Source organism: Solanum tuberosum, unplaced genomic scaffold (assembly GCF_000226075.1).
Source record: "Solanum tuberosum cultivar DM 1-3 516 R44 unplaced genomic scaffold, SolTub_3.0 scf00069, whole genome shotgun sequence".
NCBI classification, from domain to species: Eukaryota; Viridiplantae; Streptophyta; class Magnoliopsida; order Solanales; family Solanaceae; genus Solanum; species Solanum tuberosum.
In genome coordinates this window covers 580,268-592,904 of record NW_006238995.1, presented here as the reverse complement: position 1 = coordinate 592,904, position 12,637 = coordinate 580,268, and the positions used below count along the sequence as shown (strand labels likewise).

General features: G+C 33.7%; 2 protein-coding genes across 2 annotated transcripts; one reads left to right on the top strand and one right to left on the bottom strand.

Moving 5' to 3' along the window:
* Window positions 1-594: 594 nt before the first annotated feature.
* On the bottom strand, window positions 595-6,514 carry LOC102596744 (uncharacterized). Its single transcript, XM_006345476.2, has 6 exons — window positions 6,403-6,514; window positions 5,085-5,197; window positions 4,876-4,988; window positions 4,434-4,573; window positions 3,388-3,469; window positions 595-1,065 (listed from the first exon to the last, which is right to left on the bottom strand). Exons 2-6 carry the CDS (start codon window positions 5,122-5,124, stop codon window positions 952-954), a joined length of 489 nt encoding a protein of 162 aa, XP_006345538.1. The 5' UTR covers window positions 5,125-5,197; window positions 6,403-6,514; the 3' UTR covers window positions 595-951.
* Window positions 6,515-10,697: 4,183 nt separating this feature from the next.
* Window positions 10,698-11,263, top strand: LOC102596970 (stigma-specific STIG1-like protein 2). Its single transcript, XM_006345557.2, has one exon. It carries the CDS (start codon window positions 10,758-10,760, stop codon window positions 11,211-11,213), a length of 456 nt encoding a protein of 151 aa, XP_006345619.2. The 5' UTR covers window positions 10,698-10,757; the 3' UTR covers window positions 11,214-11,263.
* The last annotated feature ends 1,374 nt before the right edge of the window (window positions 11,264-12,637 follow it).

Below are 12,637 nucleotides of genomic sequence, written 5' to 3'. Positions count from 1 at the left end.
ATGAACCTCCTTGGCCCGACCTGACTCCGCGCCTGTGTGGTTGTATCATGTGTATTGCATTCAGTGAGTGGATGATCACTTCAACCAGCGACCTTGGCATCATCCCAGAACCACACATGCAGGTTCATCGACTATGACCAGCTTTTGCCACCATACAGTGGCTAGTTTCAGGGACTAACTAGCAGTCTTAGCCTTACATTCATCGATGCTCTACCACGGAGTTGGCATCGTGGAGTACACACAACATAGGTGAGAGTCATGATGCAACTCTCCCCCAGTTACATGTTCACAGGTGCACATTCAGTTTAGCCTTCAGGCCCAATTGCATGCAGCTATTGTAGAGCAGATATACATATGTTTTCTTCCTAGAATAATCTTGGACTTGAGAGACATGTCGAGGAAGCTTACCAGGTCTAGATGACTCACTCCGCAGCAATGTGCATATACGTCTGATGATTCATTAGGCTGCACATACAATCCAAGATGGAATTATTATCCCGATTCTGTGAGGAATAAGGAATGCGAGACACCACCTCCTATATTCTCACTTCAAGAAGAGAAGCCAATTCTAGTAAACATGATGCAAAGAACTAGTCAAGAGAAACATTAACATGTTTAACACGTCTATCATCAAATTAAGAAAGTGCACAAATGAGTAATCAACATTCTCTGTATCAATGTAAATAGACATAGATGTACACTCGTCATTCCAGCATATATAACAGTAGTTCTAGTCTTCTAGAGGTAATATAACCCTATACTCTCGTAATGGTCCTCTCTGCGGTGATATATTCAGCAGATGCTCAAAAAGCTGCAAGTCTCATGCTGCTCAAGTTTGGCCAATCTTGTATTTTCGGGCATAGTTTTATGCCAGAAGCAAAAAGTTACGTGGAGCACCACTAGCATGAGTTGACTTCGCCTGATGCCAGAAAATCAGTCTTATTTCTTGAATCATGCAGCTCTCCGCAAAAATAGAGCCAACATATAAGACAATGCAGAATCAACTGAAAATAAAGCAATGATAAACAGCCCAACTAGAACAAGTGCCAGTATTGCAGTCTTCAGCTGCAGCAAGTGGAGAAGGGGTTTAGTTTTTACTTATGTATTGATCTCAACCAAAAAAAATGATGAACATTCTTTGAAACTATGCTTAATTTATGAGTCAAGCACGTCAGTGCTAATCAAAATCATTGAAACTAATGCTTAATTTATGAGTCAAGCATGTCAGTGCAAATCAACATCGTATTTAGCACATAGTACTATAGTAGAATCTAAAGAACTAAAAAACTTGGGTAAAATAATTTGTCCCTTCATCAAACAAAAGGGAAGATACTGTTCACTGTAAGATTTCCAACAATTAACTTCTGAAAGTCAAAATACAGCAGCGCAGAAATTACGCACAATTAACTTCTGAAAGTCAAAATACAGCAGCGCAGAAATTATGCAATGCATGTAATTTTTAATACACCAAACCAAACACTGTACAAGAAATAATCTATGCATAGCTAATACAAGATTACTAATATACCATACGCAACACTATCCTTACACACCCTACCAAATGACACCTTAGTTGTTATCCTTATTTTCTAACTTGCCATCCTTCTCTTAGTTGTATCCTTATTTTTAGTAGGCTTTTAGTCCCACATTAGTTGGTGAACATCTTCCCTTAGCTTTTGTAAACCTATACAGAGGCCCTTAAGCCTTAAGGTAAATCATCTTGAATTTGAGTAAATCTTTTATATAAAGTTTTGATCTTTAGTTTGCTTCTTTTAAGAGAGTGTGTTTCTTCTTAAGAAGTAAGTGAGCCATCCTTGGAAATAGCCAACCAAAGTGGCCTCTTTTTCGCTAGCGTGTCATAGCGGGGTTCCTAACCTCACCAATATTGGCACACCACCAACGTTCCGGTGTCACACATCCTTGGTCACCTCATGGACTCCATTGAGAGCAGGGGCGGAGGCAGCATATAATGAGGGGGTATCCGAACCCCCTCGGCAAAAAATATTACTATTTATACATGGTTAAAAATATTTTTTAGGTATGTATAATAGATGTCGAACCCCCTTCCACTAGTTCGTGTGTTTACTTCTCAGATTTTGAACCCCTTTATTAAAATTTCTGGCTCCGCCACTGATTGAGAGTAGAAAGATTGAAGTTCTTTGCTTTTTTTATCCTTGGTGTATGCACCACTTCTTATTTGCACCTCATTTTTTGTGGTTTTTGTAATTTTACCCCTAATGTATACATCATTTTTATTCGCACGATGTCACCTAACGTATGCATCCTTTTTTTAAAATTTGCACCGTATCCATTGCAATATAACAAAACACTTCATATCTCAACGACAATTTCGGAATAATGTATATCAATGCCATTGTAGAAACTACCAAGAACTATAGAAATATATAGGTTCATATCCTATTCCCTTTGTAGCATCTCCAACTCTTTTTTCACAAAGACGTGTCCTTTCTCAATTAAAACTATGCCAAATATTCTGTTTTTGAGGTCAATTAAGAATGTGAAGATAGAAATACCTCTGATAAAAAGATGATGAATTGTCATCAAAAAAAAAAAAAAAAAGATGATGAATTTCTGCTGAGGTGTGAATTTCCAAAGGATTTGGAAAATCAACTATTGTAATTAAATGTGGATCTAATCTGGATTAAGAGAGTTGAGAAGCTAGAGAGGTGAACATTAAAAAAGGTCGAAAAATTGGGATAACAGTATAATTCCTTTTTGAATGTGAATATAAAAGACATAGATATGGTGCAAGCTGAAAATGGTGCATATATTAGGTGCCAAACCTAAAAGGTATTAGGATAGGTGCAAAACAGAAAGTCGTATACACTAAGGACAAGTCGTAAAAAGAAATAAAAAACATATAAAAATTAAGGAAACAGGCAAAACACTCGAGCATGCCCCTCACTCCCATGGATGCCTTACCTCAGGCGTGTGCCATGCATGCCTGCACGCCATTGCACTCCATGGCTGCCTTGTCACTTGGCCCCACCCTTGGCCATCTCATGGACCTTAATTTTGGTGTTTGTAGTGGGTTGTGAAAATGTACACAAGCATTTCATATTATTGTATTGAATCTAAAACAAAAGTTACATTGCCTCTACATGTCAAGTTCAATAGCTAGCCCTATAAAGGCCATTAACTATATTTAGCATTTGTGATTTTGTCATGATGACCAAGAGTTGAGAATCCTGAAGTAACAAGGCAAATGTAATGTAGAGCTGGTTACTCCAGTGCAATAAGTACACAGAATGATAACAAGTGGGTGTAACACATTATCAGCACATTGTATTGGGCTATTGGCCACATACACACAACAGAAGGTAAATGATAATTACCAAACAGAAAGAAAAGGTTTTACATACTAACCGTGCTTTGAAATCCAGGCCATTCTATGTACTTCAGCTGACTTGGCTGCTCAACCAAGAATTCCAATATAGATTTTGCAGCCCTGAGTCATTCACAAATAAATATTTTCAGAACAGTATCAATACATCATCAAAAACATCTCATTTAGTTAAACTTTCACAATTTCATATTATTAGAGGATCTTATAATAACATGGCACAACTCCAGATTACCGAGTACATGACCTTAGATAGGGGGTGTCGAGGTCACGTATTAGGGTAGAAGGTTAGTAGGTATGGAGTGTTGTCTTGCTTTTCTAGGGGTTTAGCCTTTTCTTATAGTGTCTTGCTTTTGATTCCGTCATCATTTGTTGTTTATTGTGTTTAGGTTATCGCACTATTATGTGGTTGTTACTGTTTCCTTATTAGTTGTTTAGTTTTCTTCACAGTTGTTTTCACTTTTTCATACCTACTTTGATATTTTGTACTCGAGCCGAAGGTCCACTGGAAACAACCTCTTTACCTCCACAAGGTAGGGGTAAGGTCTGGGTACAATCTACCCTCCACAAACCCCACTTGTGGGATTTCACTCGGTATTTTGTTGTTGTTGTAGAGGATCTTATAATATCCAAGCAAATAACAACAACAACGTACCCAGTTAAATCCCACAAGTGGGGTCTGGGGAGGGTAGAGTGAACGGAGACCTTACCCTACCTCATGGAGGATAATATCTAAGCAAATTATGAATAAAAATGGATATCAAAGCCAAGGAGAAAATATTGGAGAAACTAGTAAAACCTAGAGTCACCAGATCAAGATACAGAACTTCATCAAACGGAGATCTCATATAAACAAGATCTCAATACCTATTTCTCAATGGAAATTGAAGAAATAATTAATTTGATAAAGGGATTTGAGGAGCTTGTAACTCCGGAAAGTTAATATTGGTCAAAAGAAAAGGTCTAATATCAGGTAAGTTATATCTTCTCTCTCACCTACCTATACAGTTTCACTTGCAGAAACTGTGTTATGCATCAAGTTTACACGCACATACTGTAATTGACGTACCGGACAGCTTGCTTTGTAGCATTTATCCAAAATGGATCCTCATCATCATTGACACTAGATTGATAGTTTCTTTCTACAAATGAAGCACATTTGACAGCACGACCAGCAAGAGAGAAATGCATAATGCTTCTACCAGGAACCTGCAAATACCAAAACTCCAAGTTTAAGATGTATTATCATCACAACAAGATACCGAGTGTAATCCCAGAAGTGGGGTTTAGGAAGGGTAGGATGTACACAGACCTTACCCCTACCTTTGTGGGGTAGATAGGCTATTTCCGGTAGACCTTTGACTCAAGTAATCAAAGGAAAATAACGGCAGCAACATAGCAAGATGAACAAAGCAAATGAAGAAACAGGTGTAGTAAAAATTGAAGAATTAGATACTACGCGAATACTAACTAATACTACTAAATAAGAAAAGAAGAAAAACTAAATAAACCTTTCTAGACACAGGCTGAACACAACCATGACTTTTGAGTGTGCTCCTCTTGTAACTCACAATATGGGACGGTAATCTTGGATAGACTCCATCAATTTTGGGGCAGAGTACACCTGATGTAAATTGATTTTTAGGAGATTCACAGAGTTGTTTTAGATTAATTGAAGCCACAAAGAACTGAACTACACATGTGCAATGGAGAATGGAACCTGTAAATAGATCCGAACGCCAGCTGGAAATACTGACCATCTCAGTTATTTATCAAAATGTTAGACACTTGCTCACTTGCACCGGCAAAAGTCTCCGAACATGCGTATGAAGACTGCAAAAAGGGGTTGCAACAATGAATCATCCGATCTCGAAAGAGACATAGTAATGGTGCTCATACAGCTGAAAAGTACAGTCATGCAGTGATCTATAGTGATGAATAATGGCATTCAAAATGTGTTGCATCAAATAAAGAACACTTTTGAATACCCTTCGGTTTTTGAATAAGAGAACTCATATTACAATCAAGGATGATTCATACAATTACAAGTTATGCAACTTACATCATACATCAATGTGCGGACTTGTTAACTTATTTAGGGACAACAAACAAAAGTAGCCAAAACCAGAGATACGCATACACAACACAAATATACTGAATAGTGGTAGCAAAGGGCAGGTTGGGTTGAAAACAGGTTATAACTCAACCCGTCCACTTCAATACAGGTAAAAATGGGTCAGTGAAAACCAGTCTGGCCAATTTTACTCATTTTACATGGCACATGAGTAGGAGTTGAATTTAATATTGATATTGTTTATTTACTAACATCAATTCTGAGTAGGAATTTATGTGAGATATTGATTTTTCGTATTATATTTGTTAAAACACAATTTATGTCCTTGCTATCATAGTGGCTAGCCCATAGGTTAATTACAATGTTATCTTAAGCCCGAATTAGACAATATGAATTGAACTTGTGCAAGTTTAATCCAATGTTAGATATCTAGTCCTAAGTCAAAATATTGAGCCAACGACGTCTAACTAGTGAAATCGAGAATATATGAAATAATCTTTACCCAATTTTCCCTTCCCTGCAACTCTTAAGTCTCCTTTCACATATCCTCTCAAATTTCCCCAAAATACTCTCTCATTCTTCGAAATTGTTCAAAATTAAATAGCTTAAAAGTTAGCTAGCTTGCTACCAGGGCATCATCATTACAAAATTTAATCAACTTCAGTTATAAAGACCTCTCTCTGTCCCTCCCTACCCTTGCCCTTCATTAGGAAGCACCAATTACAACACCTCTATCATTTTTTCTCAGGTTTCAACAACACCCATCTCAATTTCTCCCCTCGAATTCCCGGGGAAATCATTTACACCTAAAATTACTTACATAAACACACCAAAAGCAGAAATTTTTTAATGACATTATTGCGCAAACAAGGCCGAGTATGGAAGCAGAAACAATACAGTGTTTGAATTATAACACAGAGATTAGGGTATTTGTATTTGGCGTGTGAGAGATACAAGAACTTACAGCGCCGGACCGAGGTAGAGACACAGTGGTGTCGACTGTCGAGCAAGAAAACCTGAGTATACTGACTGTACTATGGGTGTTAAGTGGGTCGGAAATTAGAATTTGGGTTGCATTGCTTATTGCCCTCCTAAGGAAGGACTAAATAAATGGAAAATTACCTAAATATACGACTTATTTTATCATATTTTTTAAAATTTCTTATCATTGGAAAAAATTACAAAACAATTTATTTCTTATTTTCGGATATATCACTCTATGCAATGTACCAATCAGATACATCACTTTACGCGGCCGTATGCGATGTGCTGGAACACTAAGTGATGTATTCGAAACTGAGACGTGATGTATCGAAAAAGAGATTGAGGGATGTATCCAAAATCGGAACATGATGTATCAAAACGTTTTGGGATGTATTCGATTTCCACCAATTTTAAGTGATTTTTATAATTTGGAAAAAAGTAGGGATATGATGGAACTAACTCTTAACAATATGGGATTTGTGTAAATTCTCAATATAAAAATTGATAAGTAAATTTCATAAGTACCAAATTTTTAAAATTTGTCGTCGGATAATTCTTTAGGAACTTTCAAAAATAGCAAAGATTAGAAATATAATTAGGTCAAATAGCTAATAATTAACTATGATTTGTAGCTACATGTTAAAAGGGGGAGAGAGAGGAGAAAAGGTGAATTGTATTTGTATATCTGCTGGACATTTGTATATAACTAGTATGTATATGTATCAATGAATGCAATTGTATTACAAATATAATTTGTATCAATGAATACAAGTGTGGCAGTGAATACAATTATATCAATCAATACAATGAATTCAATTGTATCGGTGAATACCACTTTGATTTGTATATATGTATTTGTAACCATTTGTTGCCTTGAGAAAGTTGCCATTTGTACTTGTATATTGATTGTTAACATGAGAAAGTTATCATTTGTATTTGTATATTAGCTGTTAATATTTTTATTTATATTGAGAGAAGAAGGACGAGGCAAAAGAGAGAGAGAGGACATAGAGAATGGGGCAGAGAGAGAAGAGAGAGGAGCGAGAGATGGTAGAGAGGGATGAGAGAGGCAAGCGAGGGTGTAGGGAGAGAGAGGAGAGAGAAAATAGCTATAAAGTCCTAATTATAGCTATAAATTGTAAAAAAATAATCAAATTATAGTGGTGTATAGTAAATACATACCATATGCTTGCCTAAATATGTAATCTATCCTTTTTAATACCCTTTATCTCTTGTTTGGTTAAAAAAATTAAGACAATTTATCTTATGATTGATAATTAGTACTTGGATAAATTATTTTTGCCTCTGGATGGAATAATAATCTTGGAATTACTTTTTCCAGGATAAACTAGTTAAAAGAACAAAATATCTCCTGCGACTCTTTTTATATATCACTTTTCATACATTTTACACTTATGGGGTATTTTTTAAAACAAATTATTTTTAATACAACAAATCAAACATTCACAGAGAAATAATACCAAGATAACGAAACTCATCATAATTAATCTCAACATAACTAATCACATCATAACTTGTCTTCAAATCAAACAACCCTTTAATCATTAATTTAAAAGGGTTAATATTATGATTTGTCATGTCATCACGCCACATGAGTATTACTTGTCATATATTTTTGTCATGAAGCAAAAGCACAAGTAAGATTGATTCTAGAGAAATGTGGTGATTTTCCTTGGAAGACATTAAAATTTCATTTATTTTCATAGAAAGTTTTTGAAATATTCTAAGCTTGTAGAATATTCTAGAAGAGATACTTATTTGAAACTATGTAGAGACGTATGTAACAATAATTATTTACCTAGTAATTACTAGGTGGGCAGTATAAACATTAGGGCATTCATTTAGAAAACCATCAAACAATTATTCAAGTTCTCTTTAATGCAAATCTTTCTATCAATTCTCTTAGAAATTTCTAGTATCTGATGATGACTTGACATAACAAGATCGAGAGCAAGTTGTCAAGTGACACACGTGATCTTAGATAAAGCCTAAGGGTGTTACAATGTGATAACAAAGCAAGGTTACAACTAAAAAAATGTACAAATATCGGAGAATTTAACGTTGAGAACATCCTATCCAATGTCACCCAGGTTGTCACTAGAAAGAAGACTCGTAACAAGAAATGTAATGTCTTCGACAAAAGTAAGAAAGTGTTTCCCAATGTTGTGTCAAGCGAAGGGCCTTCTAGCCAACAATCACCTGTCATAGAGGAGAGCGAGGATGAAGTAGAGGTCCTTCAATAGAATCTTTCGCTTGGTAGAGAGTGGATTATGAAGGTTAATGCATGGATGGACGTCTTCGAGATCTTTTGTCAACATCTTGAAAAACTTGAGGGCACCCTTCGCTTCCTTTACGGGCATACTACTCTTGTAGAGATTGAGAGCATCTGAAACAACTTGGAGGGGAGTATGCAAGCCGAGGTAGACCTAAGGAAAATTGTCACTATTGATGATCAATACTTATTACTTTGAAAGATCTTGACGTAAAATTATTGAGTATGCTATTCCCTATCACTATTGAATTGAAGTATTCTTTAAGATTATCGATTGACATCTTCGAGAATTCAATGACCATCTTAATGAGGTTACAACATATAACAAATTTGTTTATTGGAATAGCTTGGTTGAATCCAGACGACTCATCTTCTATTTGCTCTAAGCTTATATTCTTCTCTTAATAATCGAGTGATGTCAAAGAACCCGAGCAAAAGTCTTATTTGTGCATTCTTGCACATGTTCTGATTATTATTTTTAATGAAATTTTTGACTCAAGTCATTTCATATTTGATATGTCTAAGATCACAATATTTAAAATAATAATTTTAATTAATTGTATGTGTAGAAAGTTCTTCGTTCCTTTTTAAATTACGCATCAAGTGAAAATGACGAACCTCTTCCCTCATTACCCCCCTCCCCCAAAAAAAAATGACTTTCTTTTACTTATGTGACAATCAATTATGCAACAATAGAAACTAATTTACGCTCCTACTTATTTAGACGTGTAACTAATTTTCCTCTAAACCACTTTAATTAGAACCTAATATCCAAGCAACTTAATTAAAGAAGTAAACTAGCTCTAGTCTTCAAATTTAAGACAACAATGCCTATATTGACATATGTAAACTCCATGACCAAAAAAAGTTTATAATCTATATATAAATAAATTAAACTCTATGATATAATTACTACTAATTAACTTCATTTTTAAAACATGCAAAACCATTCATGCACATAAGCTGTTTAAAGTCAGCAATTTTTCTAGCAAGCAAAGGTACTAGAATTGATCATTAATTAATTAATGCTTAATTATTTCTTCAATTATTTCCTAAGTTTATTGCTTGCTGCTTCTTCACATTCTGCCAGCTCTTTCAAAAGTCAACCCCAACTTAATTCACGATAAATTAAAGTATACTTACGAGTTTGACTAATATTTATGTAAAAATATATTTACACTATCAAATCATCTTTACTTGATATAGTTGGTAACATGTTCTCTATTTTATACGAAGGGTAATTACCTATAAATATTATTTCAGTGACTTGAGAATGCGTGACTTGAGAATGTAAAAAAAAAATTAACCTTTTTATTTTATATGACACTTTTTTATTCTGAAGTTCGTTTGGTCTAGGATAAAAATAACAATCTTGAAATAAAATGTGAATATTTTATCCATCATTTGTACTAAAATGATGAGATTTGTTATCACATACAGAAGGTGAGATAGTTGATTCCATAGAATATTCTTGTCTATTCCATCATGCATACCAATGACAAGTTCTTGTAATAAAATTGATATTTTCTTATATTGGAAAGATGCAATTTTATAAATTTTTCATTAAACTCTTAATGACATTTTATAGTTACGAAAAATAATAATCATGACATGCTTATATTTAAAACGATACATTAAAAGATCAGTGGTGGATCCTCGAATGCAAGTTATTTAGTTCATGGGAACCCAATAATTTTAGTTCAAACTATATACAAACAACAACAACGATAACAAGTTCAATGTGATCCCACAAGACACATGAGAGTCTACGAAGAATGATGTGTGTATTCAGACCTTAATACTTTATCCCTATCTTGTGTGCAGTAAAAAAATTGTTTCCTATATATATATATATTTAATTGTATAACTAGTTATTATTAGATATTTCAATATAAAATGAGTTGGTACCTAGGGAGCATGTCTATATAAGTACCCCTTCATCAATTCTCTCAAACATTTCATTCTTCTTTCCCTTTCCCATACCCTTCAAATAAAAATAACGAAATCGGGCACCTCAACGTACATTTCACCTTCTCCATAAGATGAAGGTGATGAAAATCTTAATATCCCTCGCCATCACCATGGCGTTCGCCATAACTATCATCATCACCACCACCACTACTGATAATACGGGGGCAAAAAAAGCACCAATTCCCACATTGCCCCCGTTGAAGAGAAAATTAGTAGCAAGTCGTTTTCTCGCGGAACAAGAGAAGCCGAAAAACCCTAGAGCAGCCGATCACTGCCACAAGGATAACGAAATATGTACCACTCTTGAAATTGGCGGTACAAACACAACATGCTGCAACAATAAATGTATCGATTTATTGTACGATGACCATAATTGCGGTGCGTGCAAGAAGAAATGTCCGTTTACGGAGACTTGTTGTAGGGGTGAATGTGTAAATTTGTCTTTTGATAAAAGGCATTGTGGATATTGCAACAACAGGTGCATGACAGGTGGATATTGTTTTTATGGAATGTGTGATTACGCCTAATATAAGGTTTGGTAATTTAATTTAATGTTTTTTGTAATATAAAGTTCGTATTATTATTGTTTATGTTGAAAATAAACAACCACATTCGAGATATTTATAAGTGGTTGACGTCTCTCAAGAACATCATACATTATATATACATGATTATTTACGATTAATAATGATTCATCATTCAAATATTGATGTAATAATTTCAAGGATTGATTCTACGATATGAGTTTGTATACTCATGATAAGTTGTTTTTGTTTAACATTTGTTTTGTGCAATGAGCCAATTTTGTGCAATTTTAGAATATGTATTTTTGGTGTTATTTTTGTTACTTTTTTTGTTCACAAATTTAAAGTTGTAATTACTAAGATTGTTTATATATTTGTTAGTTGTTGTTGATGAATTTTAGTTTACTAGGTATTGTTTGGACGAGTTTGGCCTAACCAGGATGGATCGATAGAGTGTTATAGAGCTACGAGTTCACTCGAATCTAATATTATATATATTAAAACTTCATAAAAAGGATACAAAGAATAGATTTAGGTTAAATTTCAAAACAAAACTCCTGAAATTTAAATTGTTAATTTACATGTAGTAGTGATAGTGTGTTATAAAGAGTTTAATTTATATATGAACTATTTCTTACTTGTTAATTGGGTTTTGAATTAATCCTGAATTTGAATTATTATTTCTTTTTGCCTTTTCAACTTTTATTTTCCTTCGAAAAACTATTTGGTTATATATTATCGTCAATTTTTAAGTTTGAAAAAAAGGTTCTAATAACTATGCGATTTTTCAAGTAAAAAAAATCTCATAAAATTTCTATATTTTTTCAAGTAAACATGTCTAAATATATTTATTTTTTTCAACTTAACTTGAAATACTATATTTCTCAAATATCATCAATTTCATGTCCAAATGCTTACTTAGTACACGTTAGTTATATTCTATATATAATATAAAGTTGTACTAAAAATATAGTATGAGTATTTAAATTTCAAGAGAGATCTAATGGTTTTCCTAAAATATTGGTACTTTAATTAATAATTATATTTTATGTATAGATACTCCCATTCCATTATTTTACCTAGTCTTACAACGTACGAGGTTAACTTGTAATTCTTCTTCTTTTTTTCTTTTGTAAAACTATTTTTGTACAAAATTTTATTAATTTGAATTCGCACGGGTAAGATTCATTAAGAAAAATACGGTATTTATCAAAAATTTCCTCATTAAAAAAATAATTTGTAATTCAACTTTAAAAATTTGATCACTAATCATTGAAACCTTTTCTTAATTTACCAATTTGTATAATAAAAAGTAAGCTTAATTCCTTGGATCGTAAACATGCATGTGAAATGAAAAAACCTAGCAAAATGTTTCTATCGAAGCAATCAATAGTCAAAGTCAACTTTAATCCCTAAATAAAAAGGCA